Here is an 18291-nt window from a genome sequence, read left to right on the forward strand (position 1 = left end):
GAAACGCATGCCCATCTAGTTGACGACTTGAATGGTACTTATTAGACTAACTCTAGCAGAATCATCATCTCGACCCGATCGGCATAATAACCGTCAATTTGATGATTTTGGCCGAATTGGACGATCTAGAAGAGTCGTCATCCTGTTCTGGATCGCCATAAATATTTTTTTGCGAAAATAATCTAGATTTATTATCAAAAGTCACCAGAAGTATAATTCCTCTTAAACATAATAAAAATTATATTGAGATTCTGAGACCACCGACCGACCACTACCGTCGTCAAAACAAGCCGCAGGCGCGCCGTTGTCGCCGCTCCCCTACCGGAGCCGGCTTGACTTTGTCGATGACAACCGGGAGGTCTTCATGCACGTGTCCCTAAGGACCAGCACCCTGAAGCCGCATTCATCGCCGTTGAACCCTTAAATATATCTGAAGCACTTGACACCAAATCTCGTCACACGACGAGAAACCATAACCATAATTTATAGAGGCTCCTCCAAATCGAGCCCACAAGCCACCATACTTGGAGGTTGTGTGGCATTGCTTTGGAGCGCGCACACACCATCACAAACTGCTCGCGCGGGAGGAAAGATTCACTCCCTCCCCCTCTTCATCATCTCGCGCGGCCCACCTTCCCTTCCTACCGACGGTGTAGACGGCCAAACGACTATCTCACTGTGATGTAGAACTGTTAGCGGCAATTTCCGCCATGTTGCCCATCGACTGTGAGTATAAAAAGGGCGTTGACATGTCCCACCTAGCTCATATCCCTCTCGCCGCCCATAGCCTCCCTCTCCCGCCGCTGCCCTTCACAACCTTCACTTCCTCATAATCCCGAAACACACGACATTGTTCATAATAATACTAAGGTGTCTCACCTAAAGCTTGGTACAATTTTAAACAGCTATGATATGAAAAAAGTTGTTAACCGAGCACCATCACCGAAATTGGTACCCCACCATCAAAATTATTGGCATGCATGCTATGCGGAGTTGATTGCAATTATGGCCATGCCGTGGGCGTCGCCGGCCTGTTGATGTGAGTGGGGCAAAGTAGAAGGTGAAAAATTTGAAAATAAGTATGTGGACAATAACATATGAGTCCCATATGTATGAAATTTGTGAAGACTAAGATACGACGACTCTAAATTTGCACGTCATTTGTCCAACCTCGAGAACATTATGGAGTGAAGCTTTATAATATAGCAACTCCGAATATGACGACTGTGCTAGAGTTGCTCTTACATCAGAGCGAGACACATAGGGTATGTGTTTTTCCTAGCACAAGTTTGACAAGTGCGGATCTCAGTAACTAGTGGGTAGTGGCAAAGCTGATGATGCTCATTTTATGGTGGGGCAAATGGCAAGGTATTGCAGGCAGCATACACTTTGCCTAGGTATCCTTTGTTTTGTTTTTTCCAACATGCTCATGTGCAGTGCCCCAAAGAAACAGAAATCCTTGCTTATGTGTAGCAGTGCTGTGCCGGGCATTGTGCTTAATCAGCACAAGATGCCACGGAGAGGGGGCCTAGCTTTGAAGCGTGTAGTCTTTGGAGGAAAGGAAATGAAAGCATGTAGGCAGAGGTTCCCTTCAACAGTAGTAGTAGTAAGAGCATCTCCAACAGGTGCTGCAAAAGACGCGCTCGCGCGGTAAAATTTGGGTTTAGCGCGCGCCAGTTGGTTCCGCGCGCTCCAGCGGTGGCGGGAAGTTACCGCGCGCGGGGGAGAAAGCAGCACGCGGCGCGGTAGATTTGGGGCGCCGCTTCGCGCGCGCCTATAAAATGCCGCGCTCGCCATGCGCACACACACAGCCACGCGCCCTCCCCTCGCAACCTCACCGCTTCGCCGCTTTCCGCGCCACCATGCTGCCGCGCCGCCGGGGTTCGTCGGGCTACCGCGGCGTCCGCGAGCGCCCCAACGGCTAGTACTCCGCCGAGATCCGGTCCGGCGACGTCAGGCTCGGCCTCGGATCGTTCCGGAGCGCGTACGAGGCGGCTCGCGCGTACGACGTGGCGGCGTGGCGGTTGGATAGGCCCCGGACGCAGATGAACTTCCGGGACGTCTTCACGCGCGAGCAGGCCCAGTGCGTCGCCCCTCCGCCGCGTCTCATCACCGACGTGGACCGTGCCGATCACGCTCGGCGCTGCCGCCGCCTCCTCATCGCCGAGGAGGACGAGCGAGCCATGGCGGAGTGGCGCCGTCGCCACCCGGAGGACGTCGCCGACGAGCGTGCCTACTGGGCGGAGAGGACGGCAAGGCGCCGCGCGGAGCGGGCGGACCGGCGTCGGCGGAAGGCATTGGCGAATGCGCAGTGCGACATCGTTTCAGCAGGTGGGAGGTCGGTCTTCACGTCGGACGATGAACGTTGGGACGACATTTGGCTCGATACCTCGAACAACACCGACGAGGATGATGATGGTGATGATGATGGTAGCGATTTGGAGTAGCTTCTATATAGTATGCCGTAGTAGTTTTCTATCTAGTTGCATCGTAATTCTATCTATCTATGTTTTCGAACTATCTATCGTTGCACCGATGTAAAATACCTTTGTATCGTTTTTTTATCTATGCAATTTATCTTTATTTTTTATCTATACAATTTATCTTTATTTTTATGCTTCCGAAAATGTTGTCACGCGCGCTGCATTTTAGCGCGCTGCTGGAGCGGCGCACGCGCGCTGCATTTTAGCGCGGCTGCTGGAGCCAGCGCTGCGCGCCGTGCCAAATCAGGCGATGCGCGCGCGGCAAATCTGTTTTTTGCGTGCGGCGCGTCCGGCGCCTGTTGGAGATGCTCTAACACTGTGAGAGCGATCGCTTGCCTCGAGGTCAAAGCCTACAAAAGTCCAAGCAAGAGACTACTGGGGCTAAAGCTCTTTGCAATCCGAATATGTTTTCAGGCTTGCATGGTTAACGTTGGAGTTGTTTACGGTTGCTTTGGCACCTTCTCATCGCGTACGTTGGTAGATTACAAGCGACGTCGACCTCATGCTTTCAACCGTTCCCGATGCCCGGGTCAATCGCAAGGCTCATCCCCACCATCCCAGTTTTGGTGATATGGCCGGGTTGGGTCTCTGCCTTGCTTAGCGTCTTTTTCTTCTTCAACAAAGGGCAATATACATCCTTTCTCTAGAAATGTTATTACTCAAGTAGACTTGTTCATCCACAATATAATAATGTCAAGACGATATCAATTCCACCAAACCTCTGCAAAGACACAATATCGAGACATCGAGAATGTACACAACCAAAACTACTAAAAAAAGTGAAGAAGGAATAAATAAAAACAACACGGCCAACAACTTGCAACTTATAAGCAGCAACACCTTCCACCGTTCTTGAGAACACATGAAATAAGCAAAATGTTCTTCAAAAGCAACGCTTTCATAAAGGAAACGATGCACAAGTGCCGTCATCGTCGGATTCAACCATTGAACATCATATCTTGGGTTTTCACCCAGGAGAGCACGTCTAAGGAATCTCCATGCAATGCTTCCAGCAAGGACACGACGTGTAAACACCGTCCTTGCTAGGTGCAAACATCGAAGGCTAGACCTAATATTTTCACCCTAGAGCTTGAGACCCTATACTCAGTAAAGCACCACCAAACCCTAGTCTTCTAGTGTTGCCGCACCCAGTATTTAAAGAAGCCGATGTTGTATGAAGGGGAATGCCCACATGCCATGGTCACGGGAAATTGAAATTAAAAATGTTTCATGGTGTAAATGCCTAGAGACAGTCGCTCCCGTGCTTAACCATGGAGTGAACATCATCGCGCAAGCAAGGCCATGCGTGCAAACAAGAAATGTCGAACAACATGAAGAACCCAATGTCGTCAACAACTTCTCGCTTGCACCGTTGCACGTGTTCCAAAACCAGTGTGGTAGAGCCTTGACGGCGACTATGGCACGGAGATGTGGGAAGTTGTAGCCGCACCATCCCCACCCCACGAGTGCACCTCTTCAACTAGTCATTGTCGCTGCCACGTCGCCGATGACCCCCCCCCCCCCCCCCCCCGCGCCCCCTCCCCGAGCCACCGCTGGAGGCCATATCGTATGACTTGATGCCTCCACTTCTCTTGGTACAAAATCCAGAGTTGGTTGTCGCACCACCCACGGGGCAAGCCATAAGCGGATATATCTAGCAACTGATGGAGCAGAAGGCAAGCCAAAGTCGATCGTGTTGAGGCTTGCTTGGGAGAGGTTGCTCGCCGCAGGAGAGGCAGTCGGGGAAACCAACCATTGTGTTGTGCAACAAAGAGAAGGCCTCCAGACGAGAAGAAACCCCGCCATCCGTGGGGCGGAGCACCCCGCTGCCATCTACTTAGGCACCCGCGCAAACTTCTCCTATGGTTGGTCGCTGGTGATTGCGAGATGGGAGGGTGGAGGGCGGGCTAAGCGGCGACAACGCGAGATCCTCCGAGTCAACACACCCGGGCTTAGTAGTTGTCGTGAATCTTCTATCCTGCCTGATCTCAGCTAGATTTCATCGATTGTCGTACCCCATTATGATTCGCAAATCTTGGCATACCCTTTTTTGAACTTAAGATGCGCAATGTAGGTTAGGTGAATGAGATATACTAAGGAGAGAGGGGCTACGGAAATGAGATGTTGCCGAGGTGAGAGAGAGAGAGGGGAAGGTCTTGTTCCTCCTGTTGCTTCAAATAGAAAAGCTTAGGTTTAAAATGTCCGTATGGAACAAGTTTTTAAAGTTGATACTAAATACACATGATCTTTGGAACAATATGATACCAACGGCTAGTGTAGACATCAAGGACGCACACAAGTGTATCCTGAATACCCAAAGATGCGCTAAATGTCGGCTAAACAGGGGTGAACAAGCGACTACCAGATTTAAAATTTTCTTAGCTGCTTTTAAAGACTACTGCAAAAATGTATCTCTAGATATGCAACTTGATGATACACCCTATATGAAGATCTACAACAAGATAACAAGCTACACACGGCAACTAATTAAACAAGTAATAACAACTCGTAAAGTTAGGTTTAGAAACAACCGAAAGTGATGAAGACAAAGATGTAATATGAAGATCACATTCCTGGGGGAGGGTTAATCTACATTGAAGAGGTGCAGAACAATGAATCTCCCACAGCAACAAATGTCCATGGCCGGTCCTCGGGTTTTGGTGGTTCGGGCGAACCTGAAACTTGGGGGGCCTCATTATAAAGGTCAAAATAACAAGCCATATATGTAATATTCAGATGCGATATTATATTTATTACGCTAAAATTTTCTTATAACATTCTAAAATGCAAAAGACGATGACGATGGTATCAATACTAATATCATCTAACAATTCATTCTCAGTGAAGAAATTGGTCTTAAGGAATCTAACAATATATTTACTATGCGATTTATCAACTCGTGTACTTATTTTCCTCTTTTCTCTATCGAATACATACTTGTTAGATGATGTGATGATTTTTTAAAAATGGTTAGTAATTAAACATAGCGCAAAGCTAATAAAATCATATATTTGTCGTACAAAATCAATAAGTCATGGCAAAATAGCACAGACGAACCCGTCTAAGAGAGATGTCCATCGGATCCAAGCAGCATCACTGAAGATCAATGCCGACCGGATTCAAGAATATTGTTGGAGACACCTCCACACACCCTCCGTCGGCACTAAACGCACTGCTTGAGCGAAAGGTCCGTCGGAGGGAGGACGAACCGGCGGCGGCGCCAACAAGGGGGCAACAAGGGGGCTAGAAATGGCTTATGGAGGGAGAGGGGGACGTTTCATACTATGGCCATAGAAACATTAATGGTTTGGCGTTGTACAATATGCATTTCTAAGGTCAAACCCATCACTCTACTCATCAGCTGATAATTTAGCATGTCTGGCAGCATGTGTTAATAGTAATAAGGACCAATCAACCCAATCATTGTGAGCACCAAAACGCATCCAAAAACCCCTTTGGCTTGTGATGTGACCTCCATTATTTTCCCTCCCTCCTTCCCAGACGACTCACTCTCTTTCCATGCCTTTAAAAGTCCATCTCTCCCGGTCTCTTCCGATGGCACAAGCTCGTACTACTGCTTGCACACCCACTACAGTCTCGGTGTATCGTCTCACTTGTCTTTACGCGCCAAGCCCGGGAGTTTCCCCTTCTTTTGCTTTCCTTCTCTTTTTTCCCTCTTTATTTACTTTCAGAAATTTCTACTCTTTTCCATAAATCCTTTTTAGGGAACCTTCCTTTATGTATGCATACATGAAAGAGGGAATATGTCTACACCAAAAGAAAAGTTAATAATAAAGAAATTATACTCGCACCGCTCCTTCGTCCTTTCTCCTTTTGTCAACAGTGCCCTTTGTGTGTGTGTGTGTGTGTGTGTGTGGAGGCAGGGAGGGAGGCAGGCTGGTCCACCATGGAATTAGAATGAGTAAAAGTCAAATCCATATTGCACCATGCCAACAAGGCTGCCGAGTCATCCTATCACCTCTTTCTTTTCATGCTTTGCTACTCGTACTTTTCCCTCACTCACATGCATCTACAAGGTTGATCACATGGATTCTAATCATGTCTATTGCTGCTAGAACTCTAATTGATTCGGCCTAGCCTCTTGTGTATTTCTCTTTATTTTCCCCGTTTTATTGATGTTATTTACTGATGCTTAAAAATACAGGTGAATAAAATGTGGAGTACGGCTGAAATGTGTGGTCAAATCAACGGTTCACAATCAACCCTAGCCGCCGCCGCCACCCCCACTCTTCTACCCACCCCGCTGCTGTCAAAGGACGCCGGTGGACAAAGCTGCCTTCTCGCGCAGGGGAGCGCTTGCTGACCATACGACATGGTGGCCCCGGACGGTGTGGCATACATGATGGAACTTGGACGTCGAGACGGCGACCATGGGCACTCTAGGAGGTGTTGAGTTGCGGTGCTAGGTGGCCAGCGGTGCGGGGCATGGACAACTTTCGACATTGGTGCTATTGTGGCAGCACCAATGTGGTAGCACAGAAAGTGGTGCGTCAATAAGCCGGGGTGGTGCGCCTACCGCCTGAGGCGGCCATGGAGTTGACACCATGCCTCGGCGTCGTTGTCGTCGGCGACCTCCGGCACATTTGCCCTGGAGCACGTGCATGTGAGTTGAAGTTGCCAACGACGTTTGGCTCTCCACACTTTGTGATCGTTCTGTGTTCCGAAGAATGGATTTGGGCGCATGGTGATATCCATGCCAAAGATATGCAGGTGAAGGACTGCCTCCCGACATGTATGTCATGGAGTGATTTATTTCAGTTTCCATGACCATGGTGTGTTTGCCCCTCCATGCCAAAGATAACTTTGGCTTGGTGGTACTCAGGGGGTGTCGAACTCAAAGGTGAAAACCCATGGTCCGACATTTGATGGTCGCATCTTGCTAGGACGGTGTTTACGCACGGCGTCTTTGTTGAAGACATTGTTTTGGGGTGAAAGATATGGCAATATCGTCGTTTTGGAGTTTGCTAATACATGCTCTATGGGGTGAAGATATGGCAATGTCGTGTCTTCCTCAATGTCGTGTCTTCCCTTGATACGTTGATTTTGAAGAACCTTGTTTGTAGGGTTGTGCAGCCCTATTTTCTCGTCTGTGGTCAAATAACTAATTTTCTTTCAATATGAGCACCCTCTAAAATATTTCAAAAAAAAGCACCCTCTAAAAATATTCTTCGTAGTTTTCTATTTTGCCCTACTACATCGGAACATTTCCTCCCGTAGTGCTCGACCCCCATCTCATTATTAGTCATGGCACATGAACAGACATTCCATCAGTTTTAATGCCAAGGCAGTAGCATGCAGCACACAATCAAGGCACCATCATCAGAGAGAACAAGTGATCAAGGTTTATCCACATTTATTTAGATAAAATGAGAAGCCAGCAAGGGGGGCATTAATCAATGCAGATGTAGATAGAGCTCATGGGAAGTGGGGAATTGCATTCATGGCGCCGTCGTAGGGAGGGAGCAAGCCGGAGATGGAGCAAACTTGCCCTGCCGCCTACCTTGTCCCTCCCCTCCTCCATGAGAGTGCTACTCCAAGAGCCATCAATGGCTAATCTCCCTGCCTCCTCCCCCCTACAGGACCCGTCTTTTCCAGCCGCATTGCAAAATTACACGTTTTTTACTTCTCCCCCCAGGCCGGCTTCTCATTACGGCCTTCCCTGATCGCCGGCTGTTGTTCTACGGCGAGCTATAGGTAGTAGCTAGTCCGGCGCCGCGGGGCGGGGTTGGCATCTAACGCCAGGCGTCGCGGCTCTCCTCGTCGGGTGGAAGCATCATCGCCGTGGCGGTGGCGCGCTTGAGCGGCCGGCCGGCGGGCTCCGGGGAGGACGACACGGAGACTGACCCCGGCCACGCGGTGGCGGCGCCGGAGCGTGAGTCCGCGCTGCTGGACGAGCTCTCGCAGCTGAAGTATGCCGCCGCGCCGATCACGCCGCTCGGGCTCAGCGGCGGCGAGTGCAGCCCCGCTGCCGCGCGCTTGCGCTTATTGTCGCCGCCGAAGCCCATGAATCCCGCCGCCGCCTCCCCGGAGAGGATCTTGACGCACTCCGCCACCTCGTCCTGCATTGGCAAGCCCATCAGTTGAGCACAAACAGTGGCATTGGCACGAGTGTGCACGAAGACAGCTGGTAGTAATAATGTGGCAACCGCTAACGACAAGTTTGTGGTGCTGACCTCGGGGGCGTTGATGAGCGCCAAGAGCTCGGCGTCGCCGTCGCCACTGCCGTAGCCGGCCGTCGCGAGCAATGCCGCCGCAGCCCACGCCGACGGGCGGTACCGTGGCCAGCTCCAGTCTGCCACGCGCGCAAAGTGAGAACACGCTTGACGTAAAGATGGAGTCTTTTATTCTTGAGACAGCAATGCATGGACGGGGAAGAGCCATGAACCCACCTGGCATTACCGCGAGCAGGACGCTCTCGCACTGGCGCAGGCGCGCGGCGGCGAGCACGGGGTGGAGGAAGGAGAATGGCGTGACGGGGTGCATCCGCCAGGCGAGCGCGGAGAGCACGAGGAGCTCCATCCGGCGCACCGTCTTGGCGTCGAACACGTCGGCGTCGCCGGCGCTCTCGGCGGCGCAGAGCTGGAGGTCGAGGAGCACGGGCACCCGCGTCTCCTCCACCTTAGCGGCGAGCGCCACGCAGGCGACGGCGGCGAGCCGCGCCATCCACGGCTGGTCCCCGAGCCGCAGCGCGCCGCCGCTGAGGAAGCAGCGGTCGAGGTACGCGGCGGCGAGCGCGGCCGTGAGGGCGGAGAAGCCGAGCCTGGCCGCCGCGCGCGTCGCCCACCCCACGGCCGCCTGCCTCCTCGCGTCGCCGCCGTACCCGTCGCCGCCCTCCCGCAGCAGCACCTCCTCCTTGCCCCTGAACACCTCGAACAGCGCCGGCAGCTCGTCGTCAAGAGCCACCAGCGGCTGCTGATCCGGCCACTGCTCCTCGGCCGGCTCCTGGAACAGGTCGTGGTGCTCCTCCGGGCAGTAGAGCGAGTCAACAAAGAGCGCGGCAAAGGCCATGGCCACAACGTGCTCCCGTGGGTACAGATACAGTGACGTAACGGGGGACAAGTCCAGTGGTGCTCGGTCCTGCTCAGGGCGCGGCGGGAGCGGAAGAGGAGAGCGGCTCCCCTCCCATGGCGAGGCGAGGCGGGGCGAGGTAGCCGGTTGGCTTTAACTGCGGCTACGGCTGGTTGGCTGGCTGCTTTAGCTGGCCTCGAGCAGTGGGAGGCGTGGTGGGGGGCAGTGATGAGCGCAGCACGCAGCACAAATGGGATAGGAGGGAAAGGGCGGGGAGGTTTTATTGGGGTTCGGGAGGAAGACGAAGAGAGAGAGAGAGGGGGAGAGGGGAGCGCCACCCGCCACGCGACGCAACGCAACGGCAGGGGCAGCAGCTTCTTTATTGCGGGGGTGGTGTGCGTGCTGCTGCTGCTGCGGCCTGCGGGCAGAGGGAGACAGGGATTGGGGGAGGGGAGGCGAGAGTTGGTTTGCTTTTGGTTTTCGCGGCTTCCCTCGCCCGGGCGTTCAACTTTCGGGGGTTCCCCAGGAAGGAAGGACACGGGAGCCGCTGCTGGCGAGCAGTGCTGTCTTTTCTCGCCCTGCCTCTGCTCGCTTGTGATGGATGGACCTTGCCTCCTCGCTCCGACGCTTGCCGCCGACCCAGCTTTCCCTCCTGCCAAAATCATATTTCCACAAATGCAGTGGCATATTCTCCGTGAAAGGACGTTTTTTCCAAGATTTTTTTATCAAATACGTAGGTTTTCAAATTGCCTTCGGCATGACATGCTCTCCAAAGATATATACCCGCAAAAAAAGATATATACCCTCATTTCCCGTAAAAAAAAATCCTCATGCACTGTATTTGAGCCGTACACTCACTTTGATCTTTGTTCTTTTGGCAAAATAGACCTTCCCGTCTACCCTCCATCGCTCTTCGTTTTTCTCACCGGAGAGCACCAGCGCACCTCCAAAGAGTCCTTCACAAATTTCTCGTTTTTACGCCCTCCTCCCAGTCCTATCCGTGACCATATCTCGTCGAAGAACACCATCACACACACGGTTGCGTAGCGACAACATAACTAGAGGTATCGGCGGGGATGTGCCTATTCGAACTTGTTAAATCTTGTTCGGCGCCTCCAAGCTACTTTAAGTTACCACCTTTAGCTCGTTTGGAACTTCCAAGCCAAAATGGTAGGAGCCTCAGGTTTTGCTAATTCGTGTGCAATCACACATTTCTGGGTCCAACCTATGTAGGCCCTCTCGCATACCGCACCATTCAAAGCCAATCGTTCAAGCATTGTGATGAGTTTAAAAGAGGATTCTAACCAAATTATTGAGTCTACCCTCTGAAATCTTCTTTACTTTGAGATCTGTTACCGTGTTTCAAATACTCTAACGTTTCCAACCTTGTGGATTCATTGTGAGAGTTTGAGTGTGAAGGGGACTATTTTTTGAAGCGCAAACAAAAGATTTATCACCAAGCGACCAACTTGTTATTACTTTTTGAGGGTGTGCCCTAGGTGTGCTTGGGATCCTGCAAGGTTTGAAGGACCAAAAAGTTTGTAAAGGCAAGAAGATATTGATGAGTGTATTTAAAACTCATCTTTTCGTAAGTTTAAACTTGATATTCTTACATATTTTCTTAGTACTCCAAGTTGTGCACTAAACACTCACAATTGCAAAGTCGTGTAGACCTTCTTATTTTGTTAAGTTGTTGCATATATGAACATAAGGGGGAGGCTTATTGAAGATCTACATCACGAGAGGGTCATTGCGATATAAAGATGGCCGCTAGGAAGCCTAGTCGAGCATTGGTACAAGCGTGCTTGTATCAAGCAGGGTTGCGCCTGCCAAGGCGCTTTCGTGAAACCCTCCCCCTCGCTATCCGTGCATTTGCGCCCCTAAAACCCTAATCAGGAGGGACTGCAACTGTTTAGAGAGGTTAGAGGACTCCAAATCATCTCTCTTCCCCTATTTACCTATCTATCTATATGTTTCTCTCTCTCCATGCCGATTGACACAACCCTCAACTTTTTGCTGCACCAAACCTTCACCAGTCGTCATCTTCATAGTCTCCACCACCACCATAATAACTCGACGATAGTTTTAATCTTATACTTTGAGATTTCCTTGTGATTAGCGAGATTGTTAGACAATTTAGTCATTAACCTTAAAGGAACATTTTGCAATGTCTCTGGTTGGCGATTCAATCACGATGTGTGTGTTGTCCCCATGGGCTAAGGGTGGACGTTATATTACGTTTGTGTTGCAATTTCGTATTTTGTCTCTTCCTGATCATAGGACTGGATGTACCCGATACACCGAAGGTCGGCTAAAGGGGGTTGGATATCAAGGAGGTGTGGAGGACTACACCAAACAACGGTGAGAACAAGGAATAGTAAGGTAGTTTGATCCAAATCTTTTGGGACTAATGATGCAGTCATGAAACGCCAAGGTGTTGGTGTGGTTTCTCCTCAATAACCATGGAGGCCCGCGAGATGGAATAAGGCCACTGTTGGACAATGTACCCTCGATTCGAGGACAATCGGTCGTGGTGTCTTAGTGACACATGTCCCACTTCTCAAATGCAATGCGCATATGTTCATCATACCTATATTTAATTACTTACCTTATGATCCTACACGCCCGTACGAGGTTGCAGGTGAAACTCTTTACCGAGTAGTATCTCATATTACTGGTTACTAATATGCCTTTTTGGTAGTTTTTTGTGTTGCTAATACTTGCAACACCTTGATCCCATAAACAAAGAACTAAGGAAACTATTGGAAGATGTAATATGTCTTCTAGTAGCACCATCATTCCCATGATTTGATAAAACTACGGTCTCTAGGGAAAAAGGGATGATGCTCCAAGGATGATATTCGGACTGAGCTAACCAAGTACGTGGGCAAGAGCTTAGTATGTACTTTTTCAGCATCGTTGTTGAGACCTTTGTGCCCTTACTAATTTGCATTGGAGCTTTCAGCAACGAGTAGCATGATTGTGCCAACAGTAATAACATCGGGGAAAAGATCCTTGCATTTACAATCTCCTTCCTTTAATCCCTTTCTTTCATGCAAGCAAATTTTTTTGCTCTTTCAATTTCTCGTCTTCCATTGCATGTGTACAAAATTTTCGACAATTGTAGCCTGAATTTAAATTGACTATAAAGATAAAAATTGATAGTTATTACTATGTTAGTCCGTTTCACATCTTCCAAAATCCAAAAATTCCTACACATAGGCCTTTTTTAGAATCATTGTTTTAACATCACACCTGATTTCATTTCAACATGAATTCCATGGACAATCTCATGTAATAGGGGCATGCCCTCTAGAATGAGTTTGTGCCTACAAACACTTTAGCTACCACTAAACTTATCATGTTAGCTAGAAATTTTGCAAGTATTTTATAACTTACATTCAACTAGAAATTAACAAAAAAACCAAAATGATTGTTGCATTAGGTATTTTAGGTATCAAATAAATAATGCCATGATTTACACTTTAAATATATATGCCCCTTCATGAAAAAACACAAAGCAATTTTTATACGTCTCCAACGTAGCTATAATTTTTTATTGCTAACTGATATTATATTATAACTTTTGTATGGTTTTTATATCATTTATATTATTTTTCTGGACTAACTTATTAATTTAGTGCCCAGTACCAGTTCCTATTTTTTGCTTGTTTTGGTTTCACAGAAAAATCATATCTAGGAAGGTTCAAACACTATGAAATTTTATGACAATTTTTTTATGGAAAATAAGAGACCCTAAAAGCTTCGGGAGAAGACCATAAGATTCACATAGGGCCCACAAGCACAGGGGCATGGCCCACCCCTGGCTGCGCCACCTAGGGTTGTGGGGGCCCTGCTGCTCCGGTTGACCTAATTCCTAGCCTATAAATTCCCAATATTCCCAAAACCCACATAGGCATAGAGACGAGAGAATTTTATCACCGCCGCCAGCCTCTCTTTCGAAGTGATCCCATCTGGAGCTCTATTCTAGAGCTCTCCCGGAGGGGGGAAACCATTGGGGTGGCCATCTTCATCAACCTTGCCGCGCCTCTGTGATGATGCGTGAGTAGTTTTGATGATATGTAGATTTATGATCAAATTGTTCATTGATTATAATTGAATCTTTTCAAGTTTTGTTGTATGATTGATTAGCTATGTATGCTTTCTGGTTATCTGTCTTCTGTGGCCAAGATAGATGGGCAATTCTTCAAAGGGAGTGATGCATAGTAGTGGGTTCAATCTTATGGTGATCTTGCCTAGTTGCAGAAAGGGGCAAAGGCATATGATGTGTTGTTCCTGCTATGTATAAAACAACGGGGATTGATCTTATTGCTAGGTTTCTTTCTGTCTACATCATCTCATCCTGCTTACTGGGTTACCCTATTTCTTGCAAACTTAATACTTTGAGTGCATGCTGGATAGCGGTCTTGGTGTGGAGTAATAGTAGTAGATGTAGTTGGATTGTGGTCTAATTGTTATGGACGTGATGCCTATATGAGATTATGCCATAAATGATGCTTATTTGTCAATTTCCCAACAGTAATTTGTTTACCATGCCATTATCTGCTTTCGAGAGAGAAGTCACTAGTGAACCTATGGCCCCCTGGTCCATTCTCTATTATTATTTGCGTTGCTCCACTGATCTCTGTACTATTTTGTCATTTGTCACAGCACTGTCTATCAATATTTCCTTTTAACCTTGTAACTATCAAGGAGGGGATTGACAACCACCTTACAAAGTTGGATGCAAGCATTTGTATGTTTGTGTGCAGATGTCACTTATCTTGTTAGGTTGTAGGCTCTTATTGGTTTGATAAACATTGGTTCTTAACTGAGGAAAATACGTTCTGCTATTGTGCTACATCACCCTTTCTTTTCGAGGAAATCCAAAAACTCCTATAGGAGTAGCAATTTTCTTTAAGCTATATTTTATTTCTTTCTAGAATTCATGGTAAAAAAGTTCAACATGTAGGCCATATGGACCTGCTACGTTGTTATGTTTCATAACAACATCCTTAATTTTCATAGAAAGCTCAATTTTTACGAAATTTCTATATTTTTTACTCGGTTTATCACAAAGAAAATCTTTTTAATTGATGTCACTACAAGAGGTCCAAACAAGTCTTTGTAGTAATCAGTTACATGCTCAAGAAGATCCTGATCTCCCTGCATTCCACTATTTTGTATCATCTGGTCTACAATTGATCAAAAAAGCTTCTGGAGACGGGTTGTGTTTTTAGCTATTATCTTTGAGACCATGCCCTTTGTGTACGTTCATCGTGAAATTGCCAAAAGAAATAGGTTGAGGTCAAGAGTTACGCACAAGCCCTCGGGGTCCAGATGTTGGGTTCTATGGTAGGGTGCGTCAACTGCAAATTAAAAAATTTCTACGCGCGGAACAACCAAGAACATGCTATGGGAGATGGATCACAGATCATTGTCACTAGACGCGCAATGTCGTGCAGTGGAAGAAGAGTTGGGGCAGCGCGTCCGCGTGGATCGTCTCCTCCTCGTTCGATATCCCTCGAACAACCGGTCATCGGTTCCCACGTATAGGTTCGCCGGAGCGGCGCAAGTGCGCCGCCTCTAACGGTATCCGCGCGTGTAGGAGGAACGTCGTGCGGCAGACTGCTAGGTCCGATCACAAAACCGGTAGCGAGTGGAGGTGTCTATTCGCAACACATGCAAACCCTAGTGACAGCACCGAAGCGATCAACCACATGAGTGTGCAGCACCCCCACTTTATATAGGTGTCCGTCGCGGGCTCAACACTTGGGTCTTGCACGGACCCTAAAGCCCACAAGTCAACTCGGCCACAATCTGAATACAGCTCGGATCACATCCGACCAGTGTCCTAGGATCCGACCTTGTAGGTTCCTTCCCTTAAGCGCGCGACCCCTTAGGTTCAAGCCGGCTTGGTCGCAATTCAGATCACCTCCGAACTACATGGTTGGTAGCGGCCCCTAGCAAGGCATGCCGAACACCAAGCAGACTATGAAGCTGGTTAGACGAACTTGTACATCATACTTTCATTCCTTTTGCCACACGATATATGTTGTCGGGCTCAAGGCGAGTATGTCATCCTTGTGCTAGCCGACCTCTTTCTCGTTTCAGTGATGCCGACCACAAACCAGATGATCTCATAATCCTTGTCGCATGGCCATGCTTATCCTGGTCCGATCACACGAGGGGCCCAGAGTATATCTCTCCTGATCGAAGGGGCGTATCCCATCTTGCTCAACCATGTCTCGCATCATGGGTCTGGACAAGGCTGAAACCTACCTTTGTAACTACCCAGTCATGGAGTAGCGTTTAGTTGACCCAAAGCAAGTCTGTCACCATCCCGAGTACATGCGCCAGCTCAGGTCTTAAGACATCGAATGTATGTTGTACTAGAGACTTAGAGATGACATATCGATGCGTTTGTCCGACTCAGACCTTATCTCAACTCGGATCCGACTACGTCGAATCCGACCAAATCCTTCCAAGTTCATATTATCCGGTTAGCATCCAATGCCCCATGGATAGTGAGACCAAGCCATCAACCGTGTTATATGCTAGTCTGCTTCGCCGCGCGTCCACACGACCCTTTCGACTAGGGACCTTTTAGGACAGTCATCATACAATGCATAGTCTCATAAACAAGTCACGTACTTGCTGATACACATCATTGATAATGTTCAAGGACTATCTTTATTCATAAACACATAGGAAATATCATCATACATGATTGCCTCTTGAGCATATCTCCAACACCAGAATGTTGCATTGTGGGACCAACATCCCTCTAGTGCACCACCTATGGGTGCCTCTCGTGTTGCTCCCCCCCCCCCGCGCGATCATGTGCGTCTATTAATATATATTTCATCCTTTTCAAGGAAATAGTGTAAAGCAAACACTTTACATGGAAATGTTTATTTATATCCATCATGAAAGAAAAACCACAATGAAACTTCAAAAGGGATATATAGGCTTACATTTTATCACTACACCATGCACAGGGTGCCCCTAGGTTTGTTCGCCGCCATGGTTTTCGAAACTCCTTGTAAACACTTGTCGCTTTTAATGAGTTCTTTGTTTGAATAATTTATCATTATAGTTCTAGTGTTCTAGCATGCTAGTGGACTCATGGTTTACGTAAGTGTATTCTTGCACAAATAATACGTTGTTACTTGGTGTTTTAACCGCCACCTCAAGTTGGTTGGACATTTCAGGTATGGTTTCCTCTTTCGATGGATATAATACTACACGAAACTCGTGTGAAATATCCGTCTTTAGATATTTTGCATTGCAGTTTTGAATAGCTTGTACGGCATGTTCAAATAAAATTGGACTTTATGAACATGTTGTCATAATCTTGAAAAAACATAAATTAAGAGTAAACGACAATTCTTTTAGTAAAACATCTTGGAGAAATTAAAGTATAAAAGAGTCTGGAATAAATGGGAAGTACCTTTGATGAGTTTGTACATATTGTGCATTGTAACCCATAAAAATATGTTATTCATTAGAAGATTTTTTTGGATAATTAGAGTTTGGAAGATTGTAGAACCAAGGAGAAATGAGTGTGTTTTTTGCTTCGTGTATATTGTGCATTGTCAATTATAAAGTAAAAAAGAATGGTAAATTAGTTAGAAGTTTTTTTCCAACCATGCATGAGGGCTGCATGTAATCTTGGTAGAAGAAGAGAAAGTACAATGTTAAAGAATGAAAGATTCCAAGACAAAGAAGAAGTGCTTGTGCTTTGAGATTTGCATTGTGTTTAAGCTCAATCATTGAATCTTCTAGATAATACATATGGCAGAATTGATGAAATGAAGAATTCATCCAACAAACAACAATACTCGGATTTGCCACCTCTGTATCATTAAACTAGTTTCTTTACCGACCACATACTGGTATAGATGCGCCATCGTGCGCCCATAGCACAATTAGAGCATCTCCAGCCGTTGAGCTCCCCAGGAGGCATTTTTTTGCCGCCTGGGGAGCTGCCGGCGGATATTTTACGTTGGCACTGCTAGGGAAAACCTTATACACATAATATTAGCAACAGCGCGGCACAAAAAGAAGCGCTACTGCTATGCTAATTAGCAGTAGCGCGGTCAAGGAAAACACGCTAATGATGCGCATTTAGCAGTAGCGCTTGGGGGCTAAACCATGCTGCTATAAAAATCCACCGACAGTAACCAACACCCTAAGTTTAGCAGCAGCGCGGAGTCGTCGGGCGCGCTACTGCTACCGAAATAGTAGTAGCATGCGTTTTTCTCAGGTCGTTGCTGTTAATTTTGAAATTTTCCACACGGTTGGCCCCGTTTAGCAGTAGCACGGGCGAGAAACACGTGTTGTTGCTACGCAATTAGCAGTAGCGCGTTTTCGCTCCCGCGCTACTGCTAAGTCGCAGGACCCCACCACCTTTTTCCACCCACCCATCCTCCCTTTCCCCTACCTCCCATCCTCCCTTTCCCCTACCTCCCATCCTCCCTCTCTCACTCTTCTTCTTTCTCAATACTTCTCCCCCCATTACTCTCCCTCTTCCACCTACCTTTCTCTCTCTTCATTACTCCTAGCTAACTACACACCACCTCCATTAATGCATCTCCTTTCTCTTTTTCCTTCCCCATCCACTAGTTGATCGAAGTTGTCTCCTTCCAGATTAGCTAGCTAGGTAGATGTAGCATTTAGTTAAGTAACCTATTTGCCCCCTAACTAGATCTATCTTTGTCAAGAAGAGCTTTGTGCACTTTTGATCTCCCTACATCATCATCTCCACCGTGTGCTC

General features: G+C 47.7%; 1 protein-coding gene and 1 pseudogene across 1 annotated transcript; one reads left to right on the top strand and one right to left on the bottom strand.

Annotated features, from left to right (window-relative positions):
* Positions 1 to 1862: 1862 nt before the first annotated feature.
* Positions 1863 to 2447, top strand: LOC125507012 (uncharacterized; annotated as a pseudogene).
* Positions 2448 to 7837: 5390 nt separating this feature from the next.
* On the bottom strand, positions 7838 to 9948 carry LOC125555968 (cyclin-D3-2). Its single transcript, XM_048718774.2, has 3 exons — positions 8894 to 9948; positions 8678 to 8796; positions 7838 to 8563 (listed from the first exon to the last, which is right to left on the bottom strand). The coding sequence occupies exons 1-3, from the start codon at positions 9510 to 9512 to the stop codon at positions 8237 to 8239; spliced, it is 1065 nt and encodes a 354-aa protein (XP_048574731.1). The 5' UTR covers positions 9513 to 9948; the 3' UTR covers positions 7838 to 8236.
* Positions 9949 to 18291: the final 8343 nt, after the last annotated feature.

Source organism: Triticum urartu, chromosome 5A (genome assembly GCF_056163025.1).
Source record: "Triticum urartu cultivar PI428250 chromosome 5A, HENAU_Tu73, whole genome shotgun sequence".
Classification (NCBI taxonomy): Eukaryota; Viridiplantae; Streptophyta; class Magnoliopsida; order Poales; family Poaceae; genus Triticum; species Triticum urartu.

Coding starts and splice junctions, on each gene's coding strand:
- LOC125555968 (XM_048718774.2), bottom strand. CDS start 9,512: ATGGCCTTTGCCGCGCTCTTTGTTGACTCGCTCTACTGCCCGGAGGAG. Junction 8,797..8,893: donor CCTGCTCGCGGTAATGCCAG/GTGGGTTCATGG, acceptor CGCGCGTGGCAG/ACTGGAGCTGGCCACGGTAC. Junction 8,564..8,677: donor CGCTCATCAACGCCCCCGAG/GTCAGCACCACA, acceptor TTGCCAATGCAG/GACGAGGTGGCGGAGTGCGT.